The 16472-nt window shown below is 40.9% G+C and overlaps 2 protein-coding genes across 2 annotated transcripts in view; both read right to left on the bottom strand.

Moving 5' to 3' along the window:
* LOC110990759 (uncharacterized) overlaps window positions 1-16472 on the bottom strand; it is a 58398-nt gene that overhangs the window by 31892 nt on the left and 10034 nt on the right. The window contains exons 13-14 of the mRNA XM_087131451.1: window positions 15413-15508; window positions 15186-15227 (exon numbers count right to left, since the gene is read on the bottom strand). Coding sequence (XP_086987577.1) covers window positions 15186-15227; window positions 15413-15508 — 138 coding nt within the window. The remainder of the gene's footprint in view (window positions 1-15185; window positions 15228-15412; window positions 15509-16472) is intronic.
* LOC110990846 (receptor-type tyrosine-protein phosphatase alpha-like) lies at window positions 1816-13866 on the bottom strand. The gene is made up of 13 exons (XM_087130979.1): window positions 13495-13866; window positions 12930-13014; window positions 8668-8744; window positions 7737-8296; window positions 7096-7183; window positions 6669-6745; window positions 6323-6359; window positions 6029-6126; window positions 4373-4492; window positions 3890-4038; window positions 3284-3419; window positions 2927-3080; window positions 1816-2769 (listed from the first exon to the last, which is right to left on the bottom strand). Exons 1-12 carry the CDS (start codon window positions 13499-13501, stop codon window positions 2982-2984), a joined length of 1533 nt encoding a protein of 510 aa, XP_086987105.1. The 5' UTR covers window positions 13502-13866; the 3' UTR covers window positions 1816-2769; window positions 2927-2981.

Raw genomic sequence — 16472 nt, forward strand, 5'->3', positions numbered from 1 at the left:
AACCCTTCCGCTACAGCTCCACTCAGACTAAAAATCAAGAAATATATAAAACGAACAAGAGACCAGACAAAGTATCTGCTAAACACAAAAATAAATTGTTTATTTGAACAAAGAAATGAACTAAATATCCGTAATTATTACACATTTTCATGGGTGAATTGTAGCGGGCTCAGGTTGAAGACTCGTACGTTTATGAGTACGAGATTATTCTGTAAGTAGGAAAGTGGCTGCAGGTATTACGCTGCAGGGAAAGGAATACAATATAAATATTCCAGCAGTTCTTTGAGTACAATAAAGGTAATGATGATCATGGAGCAACAGCACGTGGAGATGAATCCCCTCGAGCACAAGAATGTTAGATGGAAGTCAGCGGGCTTGTTATGTTTCTTGGTAAGTCCTTACCCTCTCATCACTTTCTGTTAACAAACTCTCAGTCCTATTTTTTTTTCAGAAGGAAACAAGGCTTGATCCACAATACTAAAATTTGAAATGAAAGTGGATTTTCTCTGTTCGACCTAGAAAGGCTTAAGAGTCATAAAATCTGAGACCATAATTTGATGATTTGTGTTTAAAAAGCTGCATCCTCCCTGAGTCATCCCTGTTTGCCACTTCGCAGGTAGCATCGTGTAATTTGGCGTGTTCCATGGCTATGTGATGTTTCAGGTTCCATGGCGTCTGACTATGGCGCCACCGAGCAAAGACCCCACTCCCCTGATCTGTGCGGTCATATCGGTGTGAGACCCAACTTTAAGCAGAGCCCCGGGGGCGTATTTTTTTTTTCAAAACGAGATCCAACAGTTTCGAAAGAGGGCATCCTCTGAGCTCATGCATTATTAATAATTATGTCAATCGCTTTAAAAGAGTGGTAATATAAGATTATAAAGATCTGAAATTCACTAGAGATTGTTAGCCAATATATGGATTGGTTGGAGTACTCCGGACTTGAAATCCTCCCTCCTAAATTCCAATCCCTTCTCTTGTCTTACAACTCCATTTTTTAAACTTGTTGGTGAGGTCGAAAACCGTGCATTACATATGCATGGCACAATGCCATTTTGCGTATTCTTGGAAAACCTAAAATGCCTGCCGGCGTTAAATAAAAAAAGGCATATATTGGATAAATTCTAAAAGTAACAGAAAAAGAAGGATACATACCAATTTTTTATTGTGTGTTTACGATTAAAATTATATACTGTGTGTTGTATTGTGTATGCTTTGTAGGAGTTCATCGTATACGATGCATCATGAGATTTTATCCCACAACCGTCCCCAATTGAATTTCTGAAATTGAAAACGCCTATAGTTGCACAGAAACAAAAACACAACCCTGCAAATTATTTCTTCTTTTGTCATTCCTTTCTTGGTTCGAAAAAATGCAAAATACATCAAAGCAGGCGCGTGAGCGCCATGCCGTGGGGGCATACGAAGCACTTTGTTCGGTGAAGGTAAAGAAATGCAATTATATTGTCTTTGCGCGGGCTATATTATTCACAAACATTTTATGCAGTGCTAGCTCAGTGTCCTAATACTTCAATTTCTCGGCAATGTCAGTTAATAAAGTTGAGTTCTAAACAATATAATATTGGCAGGCTTTCCCCTTATAAGTTATACGCATAAAAGGCGATAAATTCAGACTGTATATATCAAAGATCACAGGCATACTTTGCACAGGCATACTTTGCACGACGCTTACCGGTGGCAATGAGTGTAGTCTCCACTGAATATGGAAATAAGAAATTGTATACTAGTCTTGCTCCGCGTCCATTCACACAACTTTACGGGGCAGAGAAGAGGTTGGAAAGTACAGTCCCAACATTCTTATGCCAACACAAATCACAAAAAAAGAATTTTAATCACTATGGTGAAAAATACAGGCAACAGCGCTGTTAATATTACATGCACCTGTTACTGGAATTAAACTGCAGAAACTGTAACAGGAAAAACCTGTAACACGGTTTGTAAAGTCCATTTACATCTGATTTGTCGTTTAGATTACATTACACCATTTACTTGTCAAATGAAACATGTCCTTTTCGGAAACATCTGGGGAAAGTAAACAATCAGGGTGAATGATACTTAATAACTCGAAAGATCTTTTTACTGAACAAGTTCAAAGTCAGTGGCTGTACCTTTACTTATATCATAATCCCATTTTACAGCAGCCCAGCTGATTCAAATTACAAGTGCAATCGTTTTTTTTTAACAGTATTTACAGCTAAACATTCATTAATATCAATTTTGAAAAGAGAATTATGGTTATATGCGTATAGTTACAGCAAGATCCACATAACAAGAACACATCACGTTTTAGAGAATCTGTCAGCATTAAGAATAGAACTTTGAAGCTAGACATGAATCAAGGACTGACCGTTCCAGGTCACCTGTTGTCGTCTCCACCCTGGTATTTCCAAAAGCAAAAAGCACCCATGGCGCGTGAAAAATGGATTGACAACAATTACTTTAAATTTTGTATTCCATTAATAAAGAATAGGTCCGTGTAAAATTTCATACCGCATAAACATAAAAACAGAATATCATACAAACACCACCAATACCAACGTGGTTTACAAACTTCAAAATGCTTTATCAGAACTCGCTTTGAATATTTTTCAAAGCCGAAACAATACCAAAAAAAGTCATTTGATATCCCCTGGTCAAGAAGACGGGGTTGCATATCCCTAACCCTGGGATTATAAGCTGCCGTCAAGGACACCGGTTTTTCTGGCTGAAACGCTCTAAACCGTCAACAGATATAGTTATTTTGTTAAAATGGGGGAGAACAAAGAGACCTAACGTTATGTGGTGTATATTCCATGCCCTCCAAGCCACGGAGAACCAATGCTTATAACTTGGAGGAGCTGTTACAATCAGTGAGGGCTGGAGGAATGTACTCATATCTTTATCCGAAGCTGGGAGGCATTTCATTATGTCACTGGGGAAGCCAAAGTCACGTAGATACTTCTTGTTGATTAAGCATTGTACTATTTCATCCTTTTCGTGCTTTCCTTTATATTCTCGTACGGAGTGTCAACCATTTTGGAGGCCGCTAACAAAGCGTCGAAAATGAAGCGATACTGCTCCTAAAAACAAATTTCAAAAAGAATTCTAAATGCCTGGTAACAACTGACAACATCACACCAAATTGTATTCTGAAACCCTTCATTGAGACGATGATGTTCTTCCTTGCTTCTTAATTGTTATGTAGAATTACCTTAACATCATCTACCACTGCCAACTGTTTTTAGGCGTTCTCCTTTTGATTTTCATGCACTCATATACTCACTGGAGTCTGCACCATGTTGATTCGTTTTTGTCTCATCCGATAGATGAAGCCAAGCACATCAACTTGTCGCTCCTTCTGCATCTGATCTAGCATGGAGTCCAGAGCGATGTATGTCCCTGTGCGGCCGATTCCGTTACTTTGAAGAATATAAGCAAAGGCCAAAAGTAACCGTGGTACAAGTAATAGTGTAATACAAACACGTAGGATAGGTCCAAAACGGTTTTTATCCTGTTGTTTGGTTGGCTAACATGACATAATTGGTGTATTCAGCAGACGAGAGCTGGGGCAGCACGCTGTCCCCTGAGGCATGTAGCCACTTTTAAATCATTCCTTTTTCGGTTGAACACTCAAATATTATTGTTTTAGAGACAATGCTCTAACTTTTGAGGGGGATAAAAATTCTTTTACTGATGAAACGATTAGGGTAATTAACTGCAAGGTCCAGTGAGATGAACTGAAAAAGTAGACTCTGACATTTTAAAGGATTTGGAGAACACGTAAGAATTTCAGCGGACCACTTGTGTTGCTGTAAAAAAATAAAGAAAAAGATGAGCTTTATAGTTTATTAACTAACATTCAAGACAATTTTTTTTAAATAACTTCTACCTGCAATGGACAACGGTCCGTCCCTCACTTTGCTCTGCATTTGCCACATGTATGAAGTTAAGCAGACTTGTCGGCTTGGGTGGTTTGGTCTCTGGCCAATTTTTGAAGTTGAACTGCGTCACAAGACGATTGTCTTCCTTACTGAAAAACTGTATTACGAATAGTTAACACATTAAAGTGGTTACATTTGCATGGCAAGTCGGCCATGAAAGCAAGAAAATGAAACCATTGTAAGCCTGAGTCTCTTCCGTGTCATGATAGTAAGAAATATAACATTACCATCATAACGTGTTTCTCATTGGAAACTGCTGTTCAATATTCCGTCTTTCAGTGGGCTTTTGTTTGTAATCTTATTCCCTGATAGTGAATACGCAAAAGTCGCATGAACAAGATAAAGGGGGGGGGGTAATTGTGTTAAAGAACACATAATTTGTATAGACTAGTGTCCAACTGCTTGTCCTAAAACACACTATATTTCTTTACCTTGTTTATCTGGAAAACACGCACTGTGTAGTCGGGAAACTCATCTTCCTTCACAATACTAATGGCGATGTTAGAATAATTAGTAAATCCGGAATCAGGCCAGTACTGCTTACACCCATCCTAGGATATATTAGACCATATGGTTAATTAGAATTTAACAATCCTGTCATTTTAGACTGATAAAATCAATTTCCGCTAGGACACCTTTTTAAAAATATTATGACTCCTTATATTCGGTTCCAAATCTCGAAAAAAAAAATTATACTGACCCTGCTGAGAGGACCTTGTCTTAAAAAAGGAGGTCTTGATGACCCGTACAAAACAGCGCTAAAATGTACGTGTGTGCTAAGATTTCGCCTAAACTTATCAACGTACGGACAGTTGAACTCCACAGTACAGCATTACTAGCAGAACGAGTGGCACTGTAGGTATAAGTACATTGGGAGCGGACCTATTGTATTTATATACATGGCGGCAGCGCCACGCAAAAAAAAAATAAAAAGCCAAAAGCCAACAACCAAAAAACGACAAACAACCAACAGCAAACAACCAACAGCAAACAACCAACAACAACCAACCAGCAACAACTAACCACCAAAAAGCAACCAACAAAAACCAAATTACAACAACCAACAACAACTAGCCAACAACAAACAACAACCAACCACCAACAAACAACAACTAACCACCAACAAACAACTAACCACCAACAAACAACTAACCACCAACAATCAACTAACCACCAACAAACAACTAACCACCAACAACCAACCAACCAACCAACCAACCAACCAACCAACCAACCAACAACAACCAACCAACCAACCAACCAACAACAACCAACAAACAACCAACCAACAAACAACAACCAGCCAACAACAACCACCCATGGAACCCAATATAAATCAAGTGACAAGTATACATAGTGCACTTTCCCCTATTTTAATTTTTATTTATATTTATTATTGACCGACTGACTCTCCCTCAACTAAAAAAAAAGACATGGGAACCACAGTATATAAAAAAGTGTGCCCTGTGTTACCCACATGAAAAGCCCTTTCACGATAAACAATTACCAACTCAAAGCCTTTCCGGATTATATGCACTCAAGAAGAGAAATTGTTGTTTCTATCGCATTTTCTGATTAAAGAAAGACTTTTGTCGTATATAACAAATAAGTTGCAACGACCACCACTTTTTGAAAATAATGAGCGTTGTCTGTCCGGACCAAAAAAAAACCAACAACAACAACAAAGGAACGGGCAGGATATAACCGGTTCCCTCCTATTTGATTCCCCGGAAGAGGACGCTCCTTATAAACGTGCCATTTTGACATTAAATTTGGACACTGTCTTCAATTTATATATTATATACATCATTGTGGCCTCATTTATCGAATAAGGACCTTTTCCTGCAATTTGGGACCATTTTGTCCCCATTGAAGCGGGAATAAGCTAGACAAACGGTCCTTCTAAAAATTCCGTATTTTGCCTCGCCCCGCAAGTGCAACCCTAACCTCCAGTTTTTCTTTCCTATTGTGCACATTACTGGCATGAAATCGGTCAATCTTGTTAAGGGTTGGCCTATTGCAATCTAAAATTGCTGCCAAGGTAAATGAAATTTGTCACCATTCTCCATAATCATGAAACATGTTACCTTTCCACTTTCCACAGGGTTGGTCAGCATGATAATCTTGTCAACATTCAACTGCCATACCATGCGCCAGAAATCACCAATTGTCGACTCAGTTGGTCCTTGATTAACAAAAAAAAAAGAAGCGACGAATACATTGGTCAACATATTGCATTGCAATACTCTTCATGGCACGTGAATAGACACACTCTATTCACAGAAAAAACACACCTTTATGTCTTTGTAACGGCCTTACAGTTGTTATGATACAAAATATAACTTAGCAAAGAATAATTAATATTATTAGTATACAGTTACCTTGAGTGGCTATGTATTTGTCTTTCTCCGAGCAGCCCTGCAACGAGCAGAATGTAAAAAGTATTTTCTCACAACTCAACTAGATTATTTGGAGAATGTTGTAATCAACAAGCTTTACACTTTCGTGTGAAGATTTCATCTCCTCCCATATAAAGATGTCAGGTGCTGCAAAAATTGCTAAATTACATCCAAATCGAATACTTTAAAACTCAGATTTATGGCTAAGAACAATTTCAAAACGAAAAATCAGTGTCGTTTTTCACAAACCAGATCAAATTAAACTTATGTTCTCTCATATTGCAATTATCCGTCAGGACTTCCTGTGACAGATGTCACTAATACTTACATCGATATAGTTAGCGTTGATGTAGTCTGAATGAGGATCGTTTTTCAAAGGCTCCAACACAACTCTAGAATGGTCATCTATCAACATAAAACAAATGGCTTATTTGCAGTGTATGTACAACTTGTACGTTTGTTGATGTGAAGTGGTTTACAGTATTTAGTAATAAAACAGGGATGTGAGACAAATATATGAAAAACCCAACGACTCTTCAAAGTTGATTTTTACACCTCCTCAGGTGCGCTCTGTGGCATGTTTTACCCAAAGATAAAGAAAAAAACTCTCTTGTATTTGATTCGTTGCATTTTGAGTGTCTCTACTCCGCAATAAACTGCATGCGCCATTATTAGGCCAAGTCATTTCATTTATCATATCAAATTCAGGACATATATTTTGATGGAACCAAAGAGACATTTTAACCATTACTTACAGGCAACTGCGTCTACATATTGGTTCTTTGCTTTGTTGTGTGGTTGTACTGAGGCATTTGCCGGATGTTGCTGGCCATCTGGAAGAGTCTGAAGAAAGAACCTAATGGGTAAGTTGAAGTTCAGCATTTGTATGTGATCCACATACAAATGCTCCTCACTGATTTATTGATAAGAAACAAAAAAAATCACAGCAGACGCAAACGGCATCGTAGGTTTCTGATAAGCTCAGTTCTTTTCCCCATTTGGCGTGAATCAAAACTGTCGTCTTGTAGGGTTTTCTTGACGGCTTGTATAAGAGACAACACGTTCAAATCAAATGTCATTACCTTCCTAACGTGTTTTAAAAGATTCAGAGGTTTTCCGCCCCTTTGTCTCCATAGTTGTCATTGTCATCATCATCAGCTGTTTTTCACCAGTTAGAAATTTCTTATCCTCACCCAAACGATTTCTGTCACATTTCTTTGTTTATATGGTTTTGAGAGGTTGGTTCTGCAATTAATTCAATGTGAATAAACTATTTTAAAGACTACATTCCCTTGGTTAGGAGGTTTTCCAATTTTAAATGGAATTTTGGTGACCTTTTGTGCATAACTGAGCATTTCTTATAACTGAGACAACACAACCTTCTCTGATCACTCACTTTGAAGTCTGCAGGAAAGCCATTTTGACTAGCCCGCTCCTTCCTCTGGATGTAGTCTGCAAGTTCATCAACACTGACCGACGAAATGCGGCTGAAAAGCTCCTGTATCCACTGCTCATGGCTATCCCCGTTTGCAGTTGACTTTTGAGGTGAAGAGCGGTGTTTCGGCTTGAGACTACTAGCGTTGGACGGCTCTGAAGACATTTCCACTTCACCATCGCTGACTGATGCATAGATGACAGATTCTGTAACCTCGTAAGCATCATCGTCAACAACGATCACTTGCGAAATGGGTGGTGTCGGAAGAGGTTTGGGCTTTAGTCTGTCTTCAGCTGACCCTGCCGAGGACCTAACGGCTACTTCATCGTTGATGGATGCATACACTGAAGGTTCGAAAGTGGGCTCAGGAATCTCATAAGCTGTTACATTCTTTGATGTCCAAGAAGTGAGAGGTTTAGTATTGGGTTTCTTGATGGAGGTCTTTATGCTCACTACGCCATCACCTAGACTTGTGTATGGTGCTGGCTCTGGGATTGGCTCTGGAACCTGGTAGGCTGTATCTACACAGAAGGTGACCGTCACAAAGAGGTGACCTTGACTTTCATGAAACACTAGACATTTTATAAATCCTTGAACCAATTCTTGCACAACCAAACGAATAGAGATACAAGGTTCTGAACAATTATTTCACACTATTTTACAAACTATGTTTCACGATTTTAAAAGGTAACCGTACATTTTTGAAGTAATACCTTTCGCCCTCATTGGGAACTTTTTGAAAAGTTCGCAAGGTTATTCATAAAGACAGTCATTTATGAGAAAACATGCAAGGAGAATACGTTTAAAGCAAAGCATTCACAATTAGCATTCCAGCCTCATGACAGGATCTGTTCTTCCTGAGCGCAAAAGGTTTTAAAATTAAGAATCCCACCTGTTTCAAATGTTTTATTCATGTGCTGGTGTTTAGTGTCGTCATTTACTTCGTCTGATCTTGTTTGCCGGCTTCTTCTATTTTTAAAAAGGTAAGAGATAAACAAGAATGTGTCGTTTCCATCGTGTTTCAGAGGGACACTGCACTCACTCAATTTTACAAAGGAAATTCTTCATAAGAGATCATTGTGTGTTAGGGCCTATGTGCTGTTATAAGTGTTTGCATGTGCATTCTGTGCGTATGGGTGCACGCTCATGTGCTTAAGAGTTACTTTTTGCACTGTTTGCGGAGCAGTTTTCCAAATACTTCCATTTGAACAAGACAGTCTATCCTGGGTTGATATTTCGAACACATGTCCTATATGTAAAACACTTAATGATGAAATGGGAAGTATATCTTTGGAATTCCTTCTAAGTTAATTTCAAATATATGTTTCGTAAAGGTCTTTGGGAATGCTTTAACGCAATATCCATTTCCAAAGTGGTAAGTAGGGGACAGGTACCCATACGTCAGCCACGGCTGACATGCCGCGCTAGACGTTTGCTTCATGCTGACGGCCCGCGCGATGTAATCGCAATCGTGCGCCAAGCTGGTCAGTTCCTTCGCAGTCAGTCCCATAGCAGTTCCAGCGCCGTCCCAGTTAGATTGGTTACACTACGTCTCTTTTCTTCTGCGCTCACCTTGGAGAACTACTAGGCTGTACCCTGCGCGCCTGTGCTGCTTTCCCGTGCTGCACCTGGTGGTAGACTGCCCCAAACGGGTCTGCTCCCTTGGCTGCCTCAGACTAGAACGCTCGCTGACGTTGGCCAAGGACAACCAGGGGGTTGTGTGTGCACGACCGCCAAAATTGGTGTCAGAAGTTGGATTGTTTTACTTGTAGAAAGTACATTCACCTACAGGAGCGCCCAAGAAGGTGACTAAACGGAATTCCAAACACCTACAGATCATCGGAATCACTGCAAATGCTTGATGTCCAGCGAGGTGAAGACGAATAACAAAAGTCTCGAGAAGAGAACCGGAATATGTGGGAGTTACTTCTCTCTTGGGACCGCTACTGAGCAAACAGCTACATCCAACATACCTTAAACAAACAGAGGCATTCACTGGGTTGTAGATCACACAGTTCTGCGACGACGGGAGTGTTTCCACAACCAAGGAGTCCGGCACACTTAATTCGTTATCGTCATTCAGGCCAACGCCTAAGCCAAGACGAACATTTTTCAACACACAGGCACAAGTACCCACGACAGTTTCTTCAACGATGATTGAGTATGCAACGCTAATTGGGACACCGACAAATGAAGTGGGTAACGCTTGCCTGGGGGCTCGCCGCTAGGTCATTCGAAAGCATGCAGCCAGTTGAGCGGGCGAGAGACAGCGCCAAGACCTGAGATGGAAAAGTCATCCTCAGACCTACCAAGAAAAAGAAGTCTTAAAAGAAGCCAGCCTACAGTTGAGAGGAGTGAGTCGGGTTGTTCGACCAGGTGTTCAAATATAATTCCCGACGGATTTAATGGCAAGACGCCATGGCAAGATTATACGCAACACTTTGAAGCCTGTAGACTTGCGAATTGTTGGACAGATGGCCAAACACTATTCCTCCTAGCAGCAAGTTTGCAGGGACCTGCGTTGAAGGTATTGGAGCGTTCAACGGGGGTTGGAAAGGACTTCACATGTGTGTAACTGCATGCTGGGGATGCTTGAAAAAAAGATTTGGTCAGGGAGAACTCGCCGAGACATATTTGATGGAGCTGTGCCAAGGTACCAAAACCAAACGAAACGACACGAACTGGGGCAAGCGATACGCGAGTTGACTGCACTCGTTTATCAGGAGTTGCCAGATGAAAGGCGTGATGACCTTGCCAAGGGTCATTTTGCTGATGCAGTACAGAAGCAGGCCGTCCGGGAGGGGATATTCCGGGCACAACCGGCGTCACTAGACGAACAAGTTCGGGCTGCACTCAACACCGAGGGATTCCTGATGATTGAAGCACAACAGGTGGATAGACGCCTGAAGTTCGCCAGAGTAGTGGAGGGCGACGTGCGAAACCCCTTGGAAGAAATAAGACAGGAGGTAGAGAACAATCAGCGTGAAGTACGGCCGTGGCTAGGGAAAACGACTGCACAGATTGAAGGTCTCAAGAAAGAGTCTCAAGAAGAAGCAGGACCTGTACGGCGCCCTCGATAGGTGGAAGGCCACTGCTGACGATGTTTGCTTCAACTGCAAACAGAAACGACATTTTGGCTGAGGTTGTCTCTTACCAGGGAAGAAAAGGAAGTCAAAAACTGGTCACAGTTGACCCTGCGGCCTGGAGGGAAGTTGGACAACAACGAGGGCCAAAAAGAGCAGAGGACCGTGGAGGTAGCAGACAGCAAATAAATGATGAGCCTACAAAGAAAATATTCTTCCGTACTGGACAAATGACACGTGCACAGAGTGGGTTTTTTGTACTAGTGACTGTTCGGAGACACCGGGCGAGCCTGTTGGTTGATACGGAAGCCACGAGCACGTTCCTTTCATCTACTTAAGTGTACAGGATTGCACCAGAAGACCGACCAGTACTGAGTAAATTGGAGACAAATGTACGAAGTGCCAACCCGTGGATAGAAGTGAAGTTGCCAGCAGAGGAATGGTGGTTGCTCTCACGCTGGTGAAGACCGACGAGGATGTTCTTCTAATCCGAGTCTTCAATCTGGGAATACGAGTGATTGTAGTTGAGGAATGCACGATGGCAGACTCATTAACTAGCATCTACGAGAGGGACATAGAAGATTCAAAAGACCTAACACCGGGGTCAATTCAACAAACAGGAGACCTGGAGTATCTTTTTGACCTGTACAGGCGGATTATGGAAGAAGTCCAAGCAGAGTTTCATGAGAAAAAGCAGAATTGCTGAGCTGCTACAGTGATGTCTTTTCCAACAATGACATAGACATCGGTCGCACTCATTGTGCGAAGCACAGCATAAACGCAGGGAATGCTAGACCTATAAAGGAGAGACCAGGAAGGTTCCCTCCAAGCAAACGTGGTCTTGGTAAAAAGAAGGATGGCTCCAAAAGATTTTGTGTGGACTACCGACGCCTATATATAATCTCTCTGACATTGAAGGATACCTATCCAATGCCGAGGATAGACGACTCCCTGGATACCCTGACAGGTTCAAGGTGGTTTTCCACTTTAGATCTCTCATCGAGGTATTGGCAGATTGAGTTGGATGAAGAGGCCAAACAAAAGTCAGCTTTTGTGGTGCGGAGCGGTTTATGTTGCTGACGATTGTGTCGTTCGGCTTATGCAACGCTCCTTCAACATTCAAGCGATTGATGGAACGTGTGCTTGCTGGTCTGTAGTAGGAGATGGTCCTTGTTTAGCTTGACGATGTTAATCTTTTTGCAAAGACGGTACAGGGCCAGCTACTGCGCTGGGAGGAGGTTGTAGCAGGGCCTTAGAAAGGCCAGACTAAAACTAAAGCCCCGAAAGTTCCCACGGCAAAGTGTGATACACCTCGGGCACGTGGTATAAGTTTACGTTGTGGCAACTGACCCGGGGTGCAGAGTTTCTTAGGGTTGGTTGGGTACTATAGGCGGTTCATCAAGGCTTTTTTTCCGATATCGCCCGACCACTGTATCGACTGACTGAAAAGGAAGTAGGCCTAACTTCAAATGGGATGAGGAAAGGGAGGCTGCCTTTAAAACGCTAAGGCAAAGGTTGCTTGAGCCGCCTATCCTGGTATATCCAGCGCCACACGCCGAGTCCATTCTCGATACGGATGCTAGTGACGTTGGGGTAAGAGCGGAACTCTCCCAAGTGATCAATTGACAGGAACAGGTAAACGCATACGGTAGTCGGGTACTGAGCAAAACTGAACGCAACTACTGCGTAACTAGGCGAGATCTACTGGCCATTGTGGTGTTCCTCAAGAAATTTCGACAGTATCTGTATGCCGATTCATTATCCAAACTGACCACGGACCGCCGTGGTGGGCTAAGAATTTCAAAGACCCACATGGTAATAAATTTCTTACTCCACACAGGCCTATAGTCCATTCTCCGAGTACACTCAAGTCACGATTTCAGTAGCCACTTCATGCACATGAGGAACTACATCCCTCATTTTAATATTGACAACTCTTTCCTACTCCGGTCCCTTAAGACTACCACAAAAATGATAATTGTGTGATTTTAAAGTTGACGATCATGCACGAGAGTTTTAGAATTGTAGCTATAAGTGCGCACTGCAAGGCATTGCATCAAAAAAAACTTACCTTTTATAGATCATAATGGTGACAATTATCAGTAGAATAACAATCACTGGTACCACAGCAGCTACCGGTGCCAAAGATGACGAACCTGATAAATTAAGTTATTTAAAATGGCTTCAGGTTGTGTTTCGTGTTTCATCATGGAAAGCTGAAAATATACCAATTTTCACATTTCATTCAGGAAAATTTAATGCGCTAAATTAGTTCCCTCAGAAATATTTTTCAAAGCCTTTGTGTAATGTTAATGGAAAACGACTGCAAGATAATCTATCACCCACCGCGATAACATAAATACTACTGTCAAAGAAAGGACGACTTAACCGAGAAGAACTTTAAGATAAAATTTAAAACAGCGCTTCCTTCCTACAAAGCAGAAATCTAGTTTGTATTTGACAAACAGTTATTATATTGCAACCAAGTTCATTAAGCCAAAGCGAAATTAGGACCTTTTCAGAAATTTAGGAGCCTCTACACCAAAAAGAAGACGTTGAAAAGGCAAGGTAGAAATGGAAGAGATATTACAAGAGACTTTAGTGTCAATATCAAACCTTATTGGACACCATCTAACCTTTCATGGTTGTTGCTACCTCTGCCTGACTGTATGGTCCAGTTCCTGCATTGGTATTGGCAGCAACCTGAAAACTGTACTCAGTCAGCGGCAGTAAACCTTCGGTGGTCACCGATTCCTGTGATGTCACTGACTGAATGACTGCTTGGGATTCCGGGCTTACTTCAGTCAGTTTGTACGTGTAGCCTGTGATGATGCCACCTCGGCTTCCACACGTTGGCTTACTCCAGGAGAAACTCAGACTGTATGGTGTTGCTGAGGTGACATTTACTTCAGTTGGGGATCCAGTTGGCTCTGAGATTAAACAAATCAGGATTATCACAGAGCATTCACTATACTCATGATATAAGTTTGAGATACAACAAAACCTAAGTGGAAATCATGTGAACATCTTAAATTATGACTAAAGATTATCCAGTAATGAAAAGGAACAGAGCTTACTTCTTGTTTGTGGAATGAAAATCTCAACAGGTCCTCGAACATCATCCGGGTACACAGGCCAGATGTAAATTTTGTAGTTTAGTGGGGGTTCAAGGCCAGTTATGAACTGGTAAGTCGTTTGCGGTATTGATGTTTGGAAGACATTTCTGTCACACTCGTTCCTGGTCGTCAGTTCGTAGCCAGAAGCGCACGGATCTGGTTGCCACGAAACGAACAGTTGACGAGGGTCACCTGACGTCACTTCAAGACCAAGCACGCCATTCTGAGCTGAAAGCACATGAATTGATTCAACACGTCATTGACATTGTGGGGTCGTGACAAAAAAATGTGTGAATCAAAATCAAAACAAGAAATAAATGAATTAAAATCAAGCCTTCCATTCCGCCTTTTGTCTCTAATGGAGGAGTGGCAAATTTGGACATGCGTTTGCTTGTTCAAACTTGACAAGCCCCTCATTTTTTTGAAATAAATCCTCGACATCTTTACTAAAAATTGTCAAATTTCTTCAATTAATGCTTCGTGCAGTTCCTGTAGATGACACCCAAGGGGTGTAATTTACCAAACTTTACGGGGGGCAGAGATCAATCCTTTGGAACCCTGTTCCTCAGTTCCATGTTAGCAGCTGCTTGTGATTTCGAACATTTCCAACCTAATGTTAAAGTTGCATTTAGAAACATAATTAAATAAACCGCACTGTTCACAACAGCCTAGAGTACGTTTGAATAAAAACAAACACCCGCTTTGTTCAAAATATTGTCCTGTTTTTACTGGTTTTCCAGTGATTAGCATTGGGGTAAGGGTTTGTTGGGGGTAACGACTTTTGGTTGATGAGGATCGCATGACGCCCAAACACGTCACTCTGAGCTGGAACCGCATGAATCGATTCAATGCGTTACTGACAGTATTGAGTCCAATGAAAAATGTAACCCTCAAGTCAACAGAGCCTTTACGTCTTTGTAAAATCCCCAAATGCTATACCACGAAACGGGTGGATTTCCAACATACAAATCAGGTTTCCAAAGGTACATACAATACCTAGATAATCTAAATAAACTACATCGTTCACAAGACGCCAATGCCGAAATCTTAATGAAATTTAAACTCTGCAGGGCTGAAAAATACCCCTTTATTTTTCTTTTTTTCTTATGTTTTGATTTTTCTTCAACTATAGCTTTTCGTCCATTGAAATGTTCTGTTTGTTTGCCAATCGTATGATAACATTGACTGATTATTCTCTAATTCTTTCTTACTTGAGCACTGACAGTTACTTCCAAAAAATGTTGCCACACAACCTGACAAGAGAAACATAGACATGAAGTTTAATTATAAGAGCAAACATTCTTTCTTTAAGTCACAACTTTATTGCCCTAGATAAAAGAAACGTAAATTTAGGATTGGATTCGATCTTTTTCATACATGAATGAGCTTGTTAGTATGACACTTTTTCAAATGTATTTGATAGAATAACTCCTCTCACCCATGCTGCATTCTCCTGTATCTTTACTGCACGTTCCTCCTGATGCACAGTGACAAGTCTGCTGGCAATCTGCACCAAACGTCCCGTCTTCACATTCTGATAAATTGATATTGGCATGAAAATTCAGACAAAAACCAAGAGATCCAGCTCCAAAAATAGTAAAATGAGATGTTCGCTCGAGCAAAACCTGTTTGAAGTTAGTAGATTCAGTCGCTTTTATACCACGTTTCTACCGGCCGACCTGATTTCAAAATGAGATTTTTTTATTGTATTATAATGATTCAGTTGGCTGAGCCGAATAATTATGATACACGATGGATTGTTCTTCAAGGGTTCATCCCTAGATCCATGTTAAATCTGATATGGTTTTGGAAGTTCAGAACATATTTATTACTTTTCCAAGAGTGTTAAAAATGCAAATCACCAGCTCCTAATAGTCTTAAATCAATGTAAATGATATTTCTTGTCAAGTTCACAGGTCATGTTTAACATGGTAGAAAATTATGCTACTCATGACACCCTAAGTTGTGTATTTTAATGGTTATAAAAATACTTGCTTTCAGTGCTTGGTATTTATGTTGATTGTCGAAGCCAACACAGCAGACTAGACCTTTTAGTACACTCTAACTTCCGATCTTTGTGGCTATACGACCACTGCGAGTAGAATACCAAGGGTTGAAATTTTAACATCATAAGTTGGCTGTTGTTCGTGTGGGTTTACCCAGAGACACCAAGGCCAGACCTTTTTGGTTTGAAATTTCCCTAACCAACGCAAATAAATAAAAAAAAATTGAAACATGAAAAAAAAATCCTACTTTACACTGGTCTCGGACGAAACGTAATTAAGGTTAAGGATCTGTTGACACCTTTGCAAGAATTCTCAAGTGACAAAACGCTCCCTGTGTCATATGAAGCACAATATGAGGCGGAAGGACTCCCTACTTTGTGTTGGTTATTGTTCCACTGGAATGAGGGGAATGTGTAAGGAGTGTGTATAGCGATTTGGACATGTTGGGGGCTACCCTCTGTCTCATTTCTTGCTGGAAAACCCTGTGTTAAC

This window comes from Acanthaster planci, linkage group LG21 (genome assembly GCF_054643075.1).
Source record: "Acanthaster planci isolate LZ-2023a linkage group LG21, COTS_SCS, whole genome shotgun sequence".
NCBI classification, from domain to species: Eukaryota; Metazoa; Echinodermata; class Asteroidea; order Valvatida; family Acanthasteridae; genus Acanthaster; species Acanthaster planci.

Bases quoted from the DNA above. Each gene is read 5' to 3' on its own strand.
- LOC110990846 (XM_087130979.1), bottom strand. The intron at 6,127-6,322 runs GTAACTGTATAC...TTGTTAATCAAG, and splicing joins CAAATACATAGCCACTCAAG to GACCAACTGAGTCGACAATT. The intron at 4,039-4,372 runs GTAAAGAAATAT...TTCGTAATACAG, and splicing joins GTGTTTTCCAGATAAACAAG to TTTTTCAGTAAGGAAGACAA.